Consider the following 17959-nt stretch of genomic DNA (forward strand, 5'->3'; position numbering starts at 1 on the left):
GCTTACACAACCTAACCATACTACAGAGACACCCCTGGAACAAAGCAGTAGCCCCAGGACAGCCTACCAAAGCAATATCAGCCGCTGATGTACCATTGCCAGCTGTGCATATGATGCGCCAGGAGCTGGGTACCACGGGAGGACATGATAGGAATCAAGAATCATCGAGAGGCTGAGAAACCACCACAGCCCTGGGAACTGAGGGCTGCTGACCTTCCTAGCACAGCCTGCTGAGAGAACCGGGTGGGCTGTTTTGTACTCCTGGCTTTAATTACAGCCAAGTGTTTAACTTACTCCCCTCCAACCACCCCCGTGTCCCTTACAAGCACAACTCCAGCTTTTTATAGCATATCCGGTATGGACATTAAGCGCATTCAGGAAATGCTCTTTCAGCCCCAAACATCCCTTCCCCTGGACCAGTAAGCTACAGGGTTTGCAGTGCAGAGATGCAGGACCGGATGTTTGGTTTTGTGACTGCTGCTTTCCTGGATTACTTCTGTCTGTTTAGAGAAAGGAAATTAAATAAATACAGGGCAGGCTGGCTGCATCCAGAAATAATTCAGGCTGCTTGCAAGGTAAAGAAAGAAAAGCCAAATGGAAAGGCCACTCCGAGCTGCTCATACACCCTGCACACAGACTTATTTACTTTTGTTATAGCAGGTATAAAGTTCCTGGAGGCTGACAATGGCTCACTGAACAATGGGTGTCCAGAGGCACATCTAGGATCCCAAATTACATGCATTTCAGTGCCTTCTAGCAATACCGACCCCAACTAGATGCCTAATTCAATGTGCAAGTGAGAAATGAACTCAAAACTTAGCCAAAGGGCACCAGCAAAGAGCCATCAGACCACACCAGGCTCCATCTTTCCCCCAGCAATGCCCTAGCATGTCACCAGAGCTCTTGTGGCTCTGTTCTCCAGAGGAGCGAACTCAGGGTTTGGATAGGAACAAGAGTGCTGGTTAGTTCCTCACACCGAGCAAAACAGCAAAGCTGTGTCTCTGCATAACATGCGGGGAACTCTGCAGCAGGCTGTGAAAAGGAAGTGCAGTTGCTGCCCTGAAGGAAGGCAAGATGCACAAGCCCTGGGTAAGCCACAATACCTCACATTTGGGGCAAGCAACAGTCACTGCAACATCACATGCTGGCAAGCTGAATGATGACCTAATTAAGCCTCATAATGACTCTCCTAGTCAGCTACAGAGCCAGCCTGCATTCAGAGCAGTAGGGATTTTGCTGGGGGTGAGAGGTGGGTTGGGAGAGACAGGAGGGCCAGCGTTTGTCTGGAGGACAATTAGCTGCCACCTGAACCCTCTCTGTGGTCAGCCAAGATGAAGAAAGAGTGCCAACCCAACACAAAGGTTTTGCAGCACAAAATTCCCTATAAAACACTGATGGTAAAACTGGTGATCCCTGCAGGAACAAACTGTTGTGTGGCATGAACAACAGTAACTATGCTCATTTACTTGTTCATTCATCTCAGCAGCTGTTAAAGCACACGTGCTGCATACTGTGCCCTCACTACCCTGATCCAACCACAAGCTATGCAGCACTTAGCTGGAAACACATGTGACAACCCAGCTGCAGCCACTGAATCCCACTCTATCTCAGGAAAAGGCAGCCTTAACTCATGCTGGAGAGTTGCTCCACAGCAGATGGGAAGGAGAATGCACTTATTTGATAGGTCCTGTTTCTGTGTGACCAAATTGTACCCAGCTAATGCCTTACAAATATAAATGCCTTACAAATATAAATGCAAATGACCAACAATAAAAATCAGTGTTGGGAGAGAAGCATCTCCTGTGCTCCCCAGAAATGAGTGCTCTCCAAGGCTCATTGAGAACTGCACAGTTATGTCAGATGCCCAGGGGTCCTGACCCCATCATCTCTTTGACAGCATTATGATAATCTCTGCATTACATGCTAGAGCTTGAAAAAGAAGCATCAAATCCACAGTGAAATGGTATTAGAGAACATCAGAGAGGCTGAAACATGCCTCATAAAATTATTCCCCTGAAGTTTATAAGTCATAGTCCAGCCCATCATGGGTTCTTATGGTTGAGGAAAGCACCTTCCAAAGGAACTGCGGGCAGTTTCAGGCATGTTCCTGAGTTACCTCCAGTTTCATCATGTCACTCAGGATGATCAAAACAGTATTTCCTTACCAGGACGAATGATTTACGAGGATTGAGAAATTCAAGTGTTCTCCTATGCAGTGAGTCACCATGAACTACAGCTCACTCCCCCTGCTTCCCTCCCCACAGAACAACATTCCTTCCCAGCCTGGTTTTGTTCCCACCAAAATCTTGCAGAAAACAATCACCCACCAACCTCTATACCACAGGGCAAAACCTGCTACATCAACACGAGCACCATCTCTCTCTTGACCGTGCAGGGCAGAGAAACCACAGACTCACCCAGAGACAGTTGGGAGGGAACCAGGAGCTGATGACTGCCACTTCTCCTGCTGCTTCAGAAAAGATTTTGCTTCTTTTGAGGTTGAATCCACTTCTTTAGTCACTCTGTTGGAGAGAAAAGAGACAAACCAGAGGGTAAGAAGACAAAAAAACAAAGATCCAGCAATGAAACACAGAAAGCAGGTACAAAAGCTGGTCTGCTGGGCTCACCACTGCACAAAGACCACCTCTATCAGCTGTGCACCAAAGAACTTGCATCTTTGATTTCACTGCAATTACTCTCTGTTCACAGAAGAAAAAAGGAGTAGCTAATCAGAGCGGGGGGAGCAGGAGGATTTTTTCCAAATGAACGGGAATGCTTATTTGTTCAAACAGGCCACTCAAAGCCACCGAGCTCTGCTCAGGTCACCAAGCTGGCACTCCAGCTGCAGTGCCACCAACCGCACAGGCCTGGCCTTGTCCGCAGCCCAGGCTGAGCAGGGAGCCTGGTGTGGGGCACAAAGCTCCAATGAGGCAGGGTGGCTGGGATGCACTCTCATTTTCCAGTTAATTTTTGTTTGGGCCCCAAGGGCAAAATATATCGAACGTCAAAAAAGTTATAAATCAATACAGCATCTAACTGTCGTGAATGAATTACAAACATGAAAAAGAATCTCTGGAAAACCACTCAATAATTAATTGCTAGAAAGCCCATCCACTTTATCCCCTCATTTGCAATGACCTGCCTCCAGCAACATGCTTTTCACGCTTTCAGCAGCTCTTAATGAGGTTGCCAAGCTAACAATTTTGCTCCCTTCAAAAGGAAATCCGTAAGCTCTTCCCAGGCCCTGGGGCTCTATCTGCAGAGAGCACAGACCCGACCGAGGCAGCCTGACTTGCAGTTCAGCCAGCCCAGTATCATGTCCTTTGCTGACAGTCTCCTCAGTTGCAGGATCTGTCCTGTTAAAACTCAGGCTGAATGCTGCTTGCCTCCTACCCTGGCAAGCCAACAGCTCCTGCAGAGCAAGCCAGGCACCAGAGCTTGCAGCTGGGGCAGCAGCACGTGAGCAGCCTCAGTACCTCCCTCATAGAGCTGGCTGCAGGATTCCTGCTGGACCTGGAGAAACCCACGCACGTGCAGAGCCAGCTGGACTGCTGCTCCAAAGCCTGGCAGCGAGGGAAGCACAGCACAGTTATTTGTTAAGCCCAGAGGCACCAGTGCCCTGAAATCCCTCTCATACAGAACCACTGCTGACAATGAATCAGTGTCCAGCATGGAAGGGAAACTGTCCTAGCAAATACAGTGGAAAACGCAAGTTCAGAAATAATCAATTCTTGTGCTAAACACGTCCTGCTCAGCCCTGTGCTGCCAGTGCAGAACACATTAACCCCATTTCATCCCCTTTAAAACGGGTGGTAGTCACGTGAATGGAGGCAAATCCCAAGTTGTGAGTACTCGGAAGCCTTTGCTGGATCAGGCTGGAAAGGAGTGGGTAGAAAAAACAGTCCAGGAAGAAAGGAAAGCCTTGCTACAGCATCATCGCAACTTCAGACATCCCAAACACACCACCCACTCGTAGCCCTCTAGTAGTAGTTGCACCATGCAGTGATCGCACTCCAAAGCTTACTCTGTGTAATGTGAATTTCCATCAGCAGAATCAATTGTGTCTCCAGGCAGCAATTAGCTGGAATTCCCCAGAGCCCCCCTCCAAGGCCAAGATGACTACAACCAGCCTATTTGTACGTGAGAATCACCATGGGCCAGTCTGGCTGCTCCTCAAGACACCATGAGGAACATCGGGGTCATGGGCATGGGTCCTTCAGTCATCATGGGTCACAGAATCATTAAGGTTGGAAAAGATCACCTAGACCAACCCCAGCCCAACCCAACTGTGCCCACTGCCCACGTCCCTCAGTGCCACATCCCCACAGCTCTGGGTGTCCCCCAGGGACAGTGACTCCCCCACTCCCTGGGCAGCTGTGCCACTGCATCACTGCTCTTTGGGAGAAGAAATTGTTCCTAATATCCAACCTTTGAGCTTGTGGGCCTTGAATAGAGCTGTCCAGGAAAAGCAGATGACATTAACAAAATACACGATATCCCATTTTGCGCTAGAAGGTGACAGCTCAGCTCCTTAGAGGGCTGCATGCTCAACTTCCACAAACCCAAGAGAAATCTGCAATTAAACAGCAATTAAATTGAGGTGCATGATGGAAAGCAGCTCCGTAAACCCTGTAGCACTGGAGGATTCTGAGCATAGGGCCCCTGGTCTCAACATCACGATGCCTCCTGCTGCTCCAACCCAAAACTGACCAACTTCCCTCCTAATGGCTGAGGCAGAGCACAAAGCTAAGATGAGAAACATCTCCAGGGGTCTGCCAGCCTGCAGCCTGCCATAGTGTCTGCTGGACCAGCAAAAGTGTCATAGCTTCCAAAGCAGGAAAGTAGCCAATCAAAAAAACACACGGTTGGAGAGGAGACGCTTGTGCACCTGTACCTGCTGAACCCCCCCAGCATCATGCACAGGAGAGCTCTGGCACAGTGACAACAGTGGCAAAGAAATCACTCTGCTACCTAGGGCAGAAGGGATGGCCTGTGCTTTGATAGCTGCCTGCTCCAGCACCTCAGGGTACCAGCAGCAATGGCTGGGCACAGAATAAAACATTTTGTTCTTATTTTCCCCCACTCTGGCCTGTCAGCAGCTGCCCAGAGTGTGTATTTGAAACTGTTCATCACAGCAATGGAGCAGCAAAGCTGTGGGCAACCTGTTCCAGCTGGACTGCCCAGCTGGGGACAGAGGAATGTGTCAGGAATGTAATTAAAACTGACCTTTGTAGACGATGCCATCACAAGACCCCCTGATTGCCTCATAAAACAAAACAGCAGCTCCAAGGCAGGCTGTCGCTGGGCTAGTGCCAGCAGCACTCCTGTACCACTCCATAGGAGTGACAAAGGCAGGAATATTAAGGGGCTTCACAGTGTATTAACTCAGGTTTTGCACATTTCATCCTTCCTCAGATCTCAGGCCAGGGAGGAGAAAATATTCCTCTGATCTACATTATTACAGGAGACAATGACTCCCCACGTAGAAACCAAAACATTTCTTGCTCTTCGTGGGTAGAAGCAAGAGCCATTAATGCAGCTGGAAGAAATCACAGTCATTACTAAGGAAAATTACAAGACCTTTCACTTGTAAATACTTGATAAATAATTATTTGCCTGAATGTTTACTGGGATACTATTCACACACTGCAACCCAGGAGTAAACATGAAAACAAGTGTACTGTCAGCAGCAGAACAAGCAGCTAGCATCATGCCCACTGTCAGGCCCTGGAATTCATACACAAAACCACTCACTCTCATCACATCTCCGTAAAGATTTCATTACTCTGCTATGCTGTTAAATTGCATAATAAAACTTCCAAAACATAGAGAGTTATTAATTTTTTGGACTCTGCTGGAGTCCAGTAGCACAGAGACTTCTACTGGACAAGGTACTGTGCAAACAGAACAGAAAGGTCTTCTTTCAAATCGTTTTAATCGAATCAAGCCAGAAACTAGATGGCTGAGCACCTCTAATATTAACAGGTGTCATCTTTAGGACCTGTTGGTGATAGTCTGCTGGGCAACCACAGCCTTGTGCAACACAAGGGCCCAAATCCCCCCAACTTAACCCCAAGTGTCTTAATTGCATTCTTCTAACCAAAACACTTGGCGAGCATCAGGTGAGAAAGCACCTGCTGCTATTTGGGTATGTGGGGGCTGGGAGCTGAGAGGACTGCTAAGATCCCCCAGTAGCAGCAGCATAAACGTGCCATCTCCCTGACCTCCTTAAAGAGCAGGTCTGGAAAATGCCAGCTCTTCATCACTCGCACTCAGTCCTCACTTGGGAAACCTGTTCTAGTTTAGACCTGACACAATTACAGAACCTTCCACATTATCTTAACACTGCTAGCTCTGAGGAATCACAGAGAGAGAAAGGCGGAAAAATGAGGCTAATTATCCTTTTTTCAATATTCCCCATCCATGTCTAACCTCATTAAGTTGCCTTCTGGAATGATCACTTGAAGAACAAGCAATATTTTATCTACAAGGTATTGTAAAACAAACTAACAAAACCCTACAAAAAACAAACAAAGCCTTTCTGAGCCAGGAAGAACATTCTCTTTAAATCCACTTGGATGTGGTTCTGGGGGGAAACTCATACTTGAGGTGCCTTCCTCCACCAGATGCAGCTGGCTGATGCAGGCATGGACACATCCAGCATCTTCCAGGAGAGCAGAGTCCACATGGAACTCCAGGCACATCCAACTGCACACTGGGTAAGAATTTACTGTATACTGGATTACCTGCTGAAAGCAAACAGAAGTAAATGAACAGGTCTACAATGCTAAAATTTAAAGAAAAATGTTGGCTTTCTCCCTATCAGAAAAAGAACATCCTCTAAACTGTGCTCTTAAATCAGGTGGGAGAAGCTATTTGACACTGTATAGCCTTTGATGCTATCCCCCACAACATCCTCGTGGCTGCCCACAGTTTGTATGGGTTTGCACCCCTCTGGGTGAAGCACTGGCTAGATGGCCAGGCCCAAAGAGTTGTGGTCAATGGTGTTAAATCCAGTTGGCGGCCAGTCACGAGCGGTGTCCTCCAGGCCTTGGTAGTGGGGCCACTTCTATTTAACATCATTATTAACGATCTTAATGGGGATATTGAGCACGCCCTCAGTAAGTTTGCAGACACACCAAGTTGGGAGGGAGAGCCTGAGGGGAGAAGGGCACTACAGAGGGACCTGGATAGACCGGATCGATGGGCCAAGGCAAACTGTATGCTTTTCAATAGGACCAAGTGTCGGGTCCTGCATTTTGGTCACAACAACCCCATGCAACCCTACAGGCTTGGGGAGGAGCAGCTGGAAAGCTGCCTGATGGAAAGGGACCTTGGTGTGCTGATGGACAGTAGGCTGAATATGAGCCAGCAGTGTGCCCAGGCAGCCAAGAAGGCCAATGGCATCCTGGCTTGTATCAGGAATGGTGTGGTGAGCTGGACTAGGGAAGTCATCCTGCCCCTGTACTCAGCATTGGTGAGGCCTCACCTTGAGTGCTGTGTTCAGTTTGGGGCACCTCAATACAGAAGGGACAAGGAGAAGCTGGAGCAGGTCCAGAGAAGGGCAGCAACTCTTGTGGAGGGCTTGGAGAATATGGCCTATGAGGAGTGACTGAAGGAACTGGGGCTGTTTAGTGTGGGGAAAAGGAGGCTGAGGAGAGACCTTATTGCTCTCTTCCAATATGTGAAAGGTGCTTACAGCAAGAGTGGGGTTGGTCTCTTCTCACTGGTGACAGGATGAGGGGAAATGGCCTCAAGTTTAGGTTGGATATCAGGAAATAATTCTTTAGAGAAAAGGTTGTTAAGCACTGGAATGGGCTGCCCAGGGAGGTGGTTGAGTCAGCATCCCTGGATGCATTTAAAAACTGTTTGGATGTGGTGCTCATGGACACAATTTAGCGGAGGGTTGTTAGTTAGGGTAGGATGGTTGGTCTGTGGTTGGACTCAATGATCTTAAGGTCTTTTCCAGCCTGAGCAATTCTATGTTTGATTCTATTCCCTGGGAGATGGAGCCTGTTCCCTGAGGCAATAAAGACAAGACCAGGCTGGAACAACTGATAATTTTGCAGGCTGCCTATCTGCAGGGAAGCTGCTGGCTGGTTTTTAACAAGACACAAATCTGATGGGAGCTCTCCCCAGTCAGGCAATGGCCAAGCTGCCCGCCCAGTGCTGTTCCTGGCAGCAGGTTGCATTGCTACTGCAGCAATGAGCCAGGCTGCACCTCGAACCAATTCAACTGAAAGTAAGCAGAGGTGAATGGTGCTTTAGCAGAAATAATGCTGAAGTGCTTATTGAAATCCATGAAGAAAAGGACTGATTTTCCATCAGCTCCTGTGTGACAGGGACCTGATGACAGATGAGATATGGTTTAGTGGTTTTCTGTAGGTATGGTAAAGGGAGGACAGTTGGACTAGATGATCTTGTAGGTCCTTTCCAACCCTGTGATTCTATGATGATTCTATGATGATGACAGATGTGAAGGAAACAAGGGCAGCACTGCTGCTGCAGATGTTGTCCAAGCTTTTGGGCTTTCTTTGAGCCTCCACTTGCTACCTCTCCAAATCCAAATGGAAGCAGTACTCCACCTACTGAGCTCCCACTGAGACCTGCAAAAAGTACAGCATAGGAAACAGGGCTCTTTGAGGTCTCTGCTCACTGTCTCGCAACATTTTATTTGCAGCTCCCAAAAGGGTTACCTGCAAATTACAGAGCACATCTCTAAGCTGAGCAATCCAGGTGGACGGATGGCTGCTGCTGCTCTGCATGCAGTGTGACTGGCACCATGAGGTGCAAGTATACTGTAGGCGAAGCAGATTCCTGTAACTCCTCAGCTCCTGCAAAGCAGCACAACTTCCCTGTTGCAGGTCTTCTTTCTTGCCCAAGGGAGGAATACAGTACATTCCATAAGTCAGGGTTCAAAATTCACTTACAGTTGCAAACACTGGACACAAACGCTACAGGATCACAGCAGGAGCCAACACACACCACAAAACCAGAGCATCCCCATGGGGAAAAGGCTAAGCTTGACTCCATTTGTAATGTGTTAATGAGATGGTGAGGCAGAGAACAGCTTTGCCTTCCCTTCAGGCTAACAGAGAAACCTTTTTGGTTCAGAATCTCTGTGTTACAAGAGAAAAACAACCATCTGGCAAGCCATGCTTTCCATTAGGGGAAACCCCCAAGCCTGTGGGCTGCAGAGCCAGCTCTGCCAGCATCTCAGCAGACATCAAAGCCCCGACTGAGCCTGGAGCTGTCAGGAAGGAGACAGCAGTGTGGAAGCAAGGGAAACACAGCAAGCAGCAAGGCGCTGGGACTGAATCTGAGGCCCTGTGCAAAGGCACCAGAGGGACCACAGAGCCCCCGACTGCCCAACAGCAGAAGCGCAGCTGTGCAACCTGAACAGGTAACTGAGCACCTTTTGTTCACAGATTTTTAAAAGCCAGGAAATTGCTTCAAAGCCAGAAATAACGTCTCCTCCATTACACACAGGAGAGGGGAGGGATTTGTTTCTTAAGCTTCTCACCCACTAAGTATTTCCACACTAACTACACACACCACAGGAAGAAAATCCTTGAAGGAACCCACAGATGGGAGAAGCAGATGTAGTGCCCAAATAAACCCAAGTCTACCTGGAGGTCAAGCCATCTTTTTAAGAGATACTTTGAGACACTTTTTACCTTCAGAGGCCTCAGCTGAGCCGCCTTTTCCATCACACTGATTTCCAGAGAAAAATAACAAACAAGCATGCACAGATAAAACCAGCTTAAAAGAATCAAACCTTTTTAAAAGCACAAGTCAAATGTCAGCTGGATGTCTGCTCAGACACTGGGATTTTCAAAAGCAAAGTAACAAAGAAGAAAGCCAGAAGTCAGCATGTTCTCCGACACTAAATAACACATTGGACATTGCTCTCTGATACTTTCCACACAGAACTCTGTCCTCCCACTTCCCCAGCTAAGCAGAAGCCCTATCAGGACATCCATTAATGAAAATCCTGGATTGGAGCCGCTCATTAGGCCTTCCCCCTTCTCAAAGCATATTAAGCAGACTGTGATTTACTTCAGAAGCCACACTTCAAGCTCGGGATGGATTTGTCACTATGATTTCTGTGGCAAATGCCTATGTGAGTGAGCCAGCATGCCATCTTACTCCTGCTCACACTTAATGACCCCACCTCCAGCCCACCCTTGTGCCAATCAGCGTTTCACAACATAAGCATTTCCCCAGTTGTGATCCCTGGGGACTGATGCACACAGAGGGAAGGTTATCAAAACGCGCTCCAGAAACATTCTCACGCTGAAGCATTTTTTTGTAAGGTAGCCTATTTCCATTTACTGGCTTCCAAAAAAAATCAATAGCTGTTTTTGAAATTGGAAAAAGCCAATATAAACTGTGGATAGCCAAAGCAAGCTCTGACCTCTAGGAAAAACAAGCCAGTAAGGACAGGAGCAGGGAGGCAGCTTCCTTCACTCCTTTACGCCAAGATCAGCACTTTGGTGCTTTGTGGAGAAAAGCTGCCAGTCCCATTTTAGGCTGCTGCCTCTGAACAGCACCCACACTGAAATGCCGTGTAACTCTGGGCGGTTTGACTCTGCCTTCAGGTCCCGCAGCAACATCCCCAGCCTCCTCCTATGCTGGGAAAGGCAGGTTTTCACACTGTGTGAGCCTCATGGAAGTGGTAAGGGACTGGAAGTAGCCAAAGACAAACTTCTATAAACATGAATTATCATCATCACTACAAACCAGAAGATCTATTAATCCTCAAATAGATGAGGACACTTTGGAATGGCTTTTCAAAGGGCTACTGACATTATTTATCATCCTTAATTTTCCTAATGTTTCCTTGCTACTGCCACCAGAGCCATCCTGGAAATGACACGGAGGGGATTTCTTCCTCTGCCCCAATTAACTCAGTTCACTTTGCTCTGTATTTAAAAAGAAAAAGAGCTCAGATTCTGGTAATGCCCAGGTGCCTTCTCACTCACATATAAGCAATACATAAGCACATAGGAACACATCACACACACATCAGCCTTCAGCTGTTAAGCAGCCCACTACCTACATCAGTAAAGGGAAGGTGTACACCCCAACTACCAATCCTTCTCCTGATTTTAAAAGCAACCTTCCACTAAGCACTGCACAAAAATCCATGAGCACAAAACAAATGACCAAGATTCACACCCAGCAAGAAGTGTGAGCGTGCTGCCAACTTCATGAGCATCACCTGATCTTCCTGAGAAGCAGCACAAGGTAAAGCGAGAGTTAATGGCATTACATGTTCCCTCGGAGTTAATTAGCCTAACACATCTGGCTGAGCCATGCTGAGGCCACAGAGCAAGAACACAGATGGACAATTACACAATCTTAAAACTGCTCTCCATGCCAGCTCTAAATCCTGAGTCTCACAGGAACAAATTCCCCGCACTCTTTGTCCCTTTGAAATGAATTAATTTCATCCCTCTCAGCAGTCTCCCCACTCTGGCTATTGCTCAGACAGCTACCTTACTCATTTTCCAAGCAAAGCAGCAAAACAGGAGATCACCTCCAAGGCTGCTTGGCTTCCATTCCCTTTATTTCCCATTTGGCCTCAGTTGTCACCTGAGGACAGAGGGGACCTCACAGCTACTGAGAAGGAAACTAGAAGCTGAGCTTTTGGAAAGCTCCGGCTGTTCTCACAAATCTGAATACTTTTCCTGCAGCTGTTCCCACCTTCTCTCTCCTGAAAAGAACCAGGGATTGCAGGTGTGAAGCTCTGGAAGGGGACAACAGATCTGACCAGAAACAGGAGAGCAGTCCTCTGTTTCTGCCCTGACAGGCAGTGTTCCTCTATTCAACAAGCACACAGGCTAAGACTGAAAAAAAGAAAAACAGCATAAAGAAATCTCTGAGAAAAAACAGCACCCTGTGACTGCAGAGAACTGAATTCAAGTTTCAGCTCTGTTGTGCACAGGTCAACACTTCTTGCCTTGAAGGAATAAATCAGGACCAAAGCACCACTCTCCTGAGCAACAGACTGTGTTCAGGGCCCAGAGGAAGTTCCATATCTTAGAGAGCCATTAAGGTTGGAAAAGACCACCAATATCATCCATAGTCCAATCACCAACCCACCACTACCATACCCACTAAGGTCCTCAGTGCCATGGTCTGGGCTCAGGCCTTCCCACCCCGCTCCACCAGACCTGTCCCTGGATATGATGACCCCTAGGATTCCACAGGGCAGCCAAAAAAGAAACCGTGGACACTGCTTGCACACTTCCCACCATCAACAGCATTCCTGTACAAAGGGGAGATGTGCTATCAGCTGATAAAAGGCTCAATCAGCACAGGCAAGCCTCCAAAAGGTCCAACCTGCCCTCCACCACACCACCTCACTTCTACTGGTCAAAAAGTTATGAATCCCACCACCAAAATCTACTGATCCAACATCAGGTCCATCTGTCCACCTTAAGGTCCATTGGAATAATGTGATTTTTTTTTTTTTTCCTGAATCCTTAAGGTAAGCTGAAAGCCTACAAAGCAGCACAAACTGAGGAACAAGTCTGTTCACAGGAATACCTTAGAAGATACACGCAAGAAGTATCAGATATTAAAATCAACTTCTACACTATGGCAGGTAAGATACCAACTTAGGACAGTCTAAGTCCCAGAAATCACTACAATCACTGAAGTTTGTAACCACTTGGTTACTTATCAGATGCTATATGTACATCTTTACGTCTGTCACTTGCTTCAATATGCAACAGCCCCACTGCTGGATGCCAAGCCCTTCCTGGCCCTTCCCAGATGTTTTGGTACAAGCAGTGCTTGGGGGAACTCAGGTCCCCTGTATCTCAGCAGAGGAGCACCAGGGAATCGGGGCATCACCAACTCCGGCATGCCCCAGCTTTTGTTTTTCTAAATGGGCAACATCACCCCATAAAAGCACTTTGTGAGATGTGTGGATAGAAAGCTCTGTAGAAAAGCAAAGGATTTTCTCCCTCTATATCTTAAAGCTTTCAAGTACTTCAGACACACATTGGAGCCTTCCGTTCCTTTGTATATACCTCTGCACTGAATACCTTCTTAAAACCCACTTAAAAGCAATCTATAAAAGCAAGTAATATCCATGGAATTGGGTCATCAACCACCCCTCAGGGTAGGAAAAACCCACTGTAAATTAGGTGGGTCTCGAGGCTGTGAGTTCAGCCTTAAGGGTGTCCCAATGAGCACTGTACCCCACAAAACGGTAAGCTTTAATCAGGCGAACACTGAGGAATACTTTCAGAAGCAGCCTGAATAAATCAGGAAAGGGGCACTTAAGAAGCAGATAAAGATCACGAAGATGAACCTGAAAAGATGAGCTTCATTCAAACCCAGCAAATCTCAACCATCGGCTCAGCTTTCAAATATGGCAGTACCTGAAGACAGACATTTAGCCATTATGCAAGGTCCACTGAACAACCCCCCAGTTCTCTGGCTGTAACGCTTCTGGTTCAGGGCCCCATGGGCTGCAGTTCAGACACAGCAGTAAGTACAGTGCCTTCAGCATCCAGCAGCAGGACAGGGAGCAAGCAGGAAAGAACTGTTCGGATGTTTGCACCCTCTTATCTCAGTATCTAGACAGCAGTAGAGAGTTCATGCTCTCACAAGGAGATAATAAGATCTTGAAACCTCTTCCTGAATGGTTTCTACACAGATTCAGACCCAACACACTGCCAGCAGCCACATGTGCAGCTTGCAACTCTGCCCCAGAGGTGGCAAGAAGCCAGGAATTACTTACAGCACAGGAACACCTGCCAGACACCTGAGAGTGCTAAAAGAAATGGTTCCGAGCATGCAAGCACAGCAAAGATGCTCGAGAAAAGGCTCAAGGGTTAATACAAATTCTGGTTTGCAAGTCCTCCAGCAGTCAGCAGCAACTGCCTCTGAGATGCTGGCTGGTTACAAAGAGCAGGCTACCTACCAGCAGTGAGGTGTGGGGAGGAAAGAACCAGAGAGCAGAGGTCTGGAAGCTTCCTCTGTGAGGGGTTCTTCTGGGCAATGATTGCTGGGCAAAACTCCCTCTCCTGAGTCAGCACCTCAGCCACATACCCTTGCTCCTCTCAGTTGAGTTCTGCACCCGTGCAAGTCAAATGAAGACATGCAGAAGATGTTTCAAACTAAAACCTCCTGCTGCTGACGTTCAGCAGCCTGACTTCATTCTTTCTTTTTATGTTACTGGCTGACTGATACCCAGGGGCTGGGCCAGCTCCATTCACATGAGTTGCCTTTTGTGCCATCCTGGACAGACACAAAGCTGACTCACAAAAGGAGTGCAGAACTGTTTTGATATCCTGAGCACGGCAGCAATTGATAAAGTAAGCTATGGGACAAAGTATTTAAGATCGTCAGCCTCATCATACAGCAATTACATTTTTTCAACAGATAAAACTTGGCACCGAAGATACAATTCCTTATTAACGCGATCACAAGTCCTTCAGCACGAGGAAAGTTCATAAACCAGAGGCTTCAAAGGGACTTAAATCTCCCCTGGCAGCAAGAAATTATTTGGAATTTCTATTTAGATAGTGAAATACCTTTGCAAATTGCTTCCACTGCCCCATTACAGCCATCTGGGTGACAGTCACCCACTGCTCCTTATCTATGTAACACAAGGGGGAATGGTTTTAAACTGAGACAGGGGAGTTTTAGTAGGATATTAGAAGGAAGTTCTTCACCCTCTGGGTGGTGATGCACTGGAACAGGTTGCCCAGGGAGGCTGTGGATGCCCCATCCCTGCAGACATTCAAGGCCAAGCTGGATGTGGCTCTGGTCAGCCTGTCCTGGTGGTTGGTGACCCTGCACACAGCAGGAGGATGGAACTGGATGAGCACTGTGGGCCTTTTCAATCCAGGCTATTCTATGATTCTATGAAAAGAGAAACGGGCTACAAAGATGAATCCTGGAAACCAGGATTAAACAGCTTTGGTTTCACAAGACATTACTGAACCACACATTTTGTAAAATTAGAAGCCAAGAAATTCATTTATTTGTTTGGTCATCCGTAATTTGCAACACTCTGAATCCAAAGCTCAGCATTAGTCCAAGCTTTTAGCAGTTGCTAATTAAAACAGGCACCATCAAGTGCAACAATAATATATAGAGGAGCTGACAGTTTAAAAAAGAGAAGGTCATGAGCTAGTGCAAGTGCAACCCTGTAGCTGGAGATTTCTTTCAAGATACTTCTACTACTCCAATCATGCAAGAGAGATCTTTTACATCTTCTTAGAGGGGAAAATAAACTGTTCTGCAAAGTAAGATCAGGGCTAAATGATCTTCTGTTAAAGGCTTCAATGAGCAGACTGTTGAAATTTGTGCCCTGAATCTCTCAGTGCCTAAATTCTGATCTAAATTCTTCTCAAGCTTTCAGAAGAGTAACACTCTCTAAAGCAGCCTCAAGTCATTTAGAAAGGAAAGCAACAGAGACAGCTCTCATGGCAGCTCTTTCAGTCCAAAAACAAACACAACTACCGTGTGCCGTCTTTTGTAAGCACCAACTAGCCAGCTGCTTCCCCAGGCAAGGAAGTCAGCATTTGGCATTCAGAGCATTTGTAGCCATTAGGGTCAAAGACGACCTCCTGCTATTCAAAAGAAAAAGCCCTCTGGCCCTCACCTACTGCAACTAAAAAGCAGCAGCAGCTGAAAGCAGGGATGGCTCTGTATATCCTACACACAGCAACCTACATCAGACACTTTGAGGTGCAAGGTGTAGCAAATGCCACAGAAGCTTCAGCTTTGAATGCTACTTGTCAGCCATAAAAAAATCAAAAGGATGAAAAACACGGAAGGATTTTTCTGCTATCAAGAAGCTAAAGAAAGCAGTGTGCTAGAACTCTAGCAGCAGCAGAGACCAGTCAGTCCTCCAGATCTCACTGCAGCTTTCTGTTGCTGGCTCTTTAAGTTGTTGATACAAAGGCTGCTGTAAATAAGTACTTTAGCAGTGGCTTGCAGGTTTACAGTCTCATTGTAGCCCAAGTTCCAGCTTTCACCTAATTGATCAGCATTTAGTAGGAACTTGCATCCTATCTGCATCCTTTGCAGATCCCCAGGGGAAATAATCAGAACTGAGTAGAAGACACTAGAAAAGCCAACTGTGCAGAAAAGCACTCCTCTCTAACTTAGAAAGTCTTTACTACAGCTATTAAAAAATGAGAGAGAAAACAGTGCACAAACGTAGCATCTAAAGAGTCCTGACCAAGTTCTGTTCACATGAGTACACTGCTTCTGGAAGGACAGAAAGCTTCCCTGAGCCCGCCAACTAAAACAAAACAAAAGCAGCAGTGGTGCCGTTAATCTGTAATCTGCAGCCACCACACAAAATTCAGACCAACATCTGAGTGATTCTGGCACTCTCTATAGAAACAACAATTATCTGAGACTTCTTTTGACAGACACAGGTAAAGCAGAAGCTGCGAGGCAGACATTTTACAAGCTTTAAGCAGTTCAACTTCAAAGCTCTGGTGCAGGCAAAATTCCTTTCTGCAAGTGCTCTGAAGTAAGCCTACATGGCGGGTTTTCCTGTAAACCAGTGCCTTCCCTTTATACTCACATTGGAATACCACACAGATGGATGTGCCCAGACTTCAAACAAGACTGCACTCCTGATTGCATGCAACACCAGAGCACCAGGAGCACAGTTCTGCCATGTGCCATCTGATGATGCAGCACAACCCAGTGAGGCTTTTGTGTGAGCCTGCAGCTCTAGAGGCTTCCCCTGTTCTCACCCGGTGGGACAATGAATTTGAACCAACCCCTTTCACTGCACAACTCAGAAGAAGTGGGGACAAACAACAAGCTGGATGCTGAGGACTGTGCACCAGAACATAACATTCTTGTTTGTAATTCTACCACAAGTTGATATCCGTCCATGATAAAAAAGCTTCGTCTCTCCCTTGCAAAAAGGGGATGGCAGATTCTCTCTGAAGAGAAGTGGTGGTACGGTTCTTTGCCATCTTATCATGATCTGTGCAGTATTCATACAGTCCAGACTGTGTAGGGAAAGCCTCTACTACGACTCATGGTTCTCCCCACATTTTTCAGGCAGCAGCACTGGCATGAAAAGCAAGAGCAATGCAAGCCCCAGCTCCTGGTTTCCTCCTGCAGATTTGGGCAGTTCAGGTGTTACTGCTGGGAACTGCTGCCCTCTGCTGTCAGAGGAAACAGACAAAGCTTATCAGATTCCAAATGGGCTCACCCAGGCCCTCTTCAGTTCCAGTCTTACAACTTTATAACATACCTGTCCCTTTCTGCAGCTCATCTCAAGGGGACTTTTGCAAGCCAAACAGCCTGCAGGGTGATTCAACTTAGCCCATCACCTTCACTGCAGCTGTTAGAGTAGGAGGTGATTGACCATTAGTCCAGTGAAATACCTCTTACAATATGCACATCCCTGTACAGGATTGTAAACCTCAGTTGGGAAAGTGCCAGCAGATATCCTGCCACCAGCACACAACTTGGACCACACTGGAAGAATAAAATGCATGACTGTAATTGCTAAGTGGTGATATTAGTTCTCTCTTTACCTCAGCCCTGGCAGGGCCATCATTTCACACGTTATCAAGCTCAGGAAGCTTAAGTGAATTTACAGGAATATTCTGAAGGTGATCAAAGGCTGGGCTCTGCATGTAAGGATACTCTGTAGCCCTCAGCAAAAAATCTGCACCTCATTTTCCTTGAGGTCTGTCTGTGCTCATGATTAAAAGTGTAAAGGAACAAACAAGAACATACACCCTGCTTTACACGCTTCAGCCTGTCAGCAGCAGGACAGCACGTGCTCTGCACAGAGCCTGCAGCAGAAGCCTCTGAACTGCCAACTCACCTGACTTCCTCACCAGCAAAGTCAAACACTTTGGTGATTGTGACTTTTCCTGAATCTTTTGGCTTCTCAGACTCCTTTGGTTTCTCCTGAAGCTTCTTCACACTCTTCTCTTCTCCAGCCTGT

The 17959-nt window shown here is 47.0% G+C and overlaps 1 protein-coding gene across 1 annotated transcript in view; it reads right to left on the reverse strand.

The window, feature by feature from the left end:
- Nucleotides 1-17959, reverse strand: part of CFDP1 (craniofacial development protein 1) — a 50703-nt gene that overhangs the window by 30534 nt on the left and 2210 nt on the right. The window contains exons 4-5 of the mRNA XM_072346841.1: nt 17837-17955; nt 2418-2522 (exon numbers count right to left, since the gene is read on the reverse strand). Coding sequence (XP_072202942.1) covers nt 2418-2522; nt 17837-17955 — 224 coding nt within the window. The remainder of the gene's footprint in view (nt 1-2417; nt 2523-17836; nt 17956-17959) is intronic.

Source organism: Excalfactoria chinensis, chromosome 11, assembly GCF_039878825.1.
Source record: "Excalfactoria chinensis isolate bCotChi1 chromosome 11, bCotChi1.hap2, whole genome shotgun sequence".
Taxonomy (NCBI): domain Eukaryota; kingdom Metazoa; phylum Chordata; class Aves; order Galliformes; family Phasianidae; genus Excalfactoria; species Excalfactoria chinensis.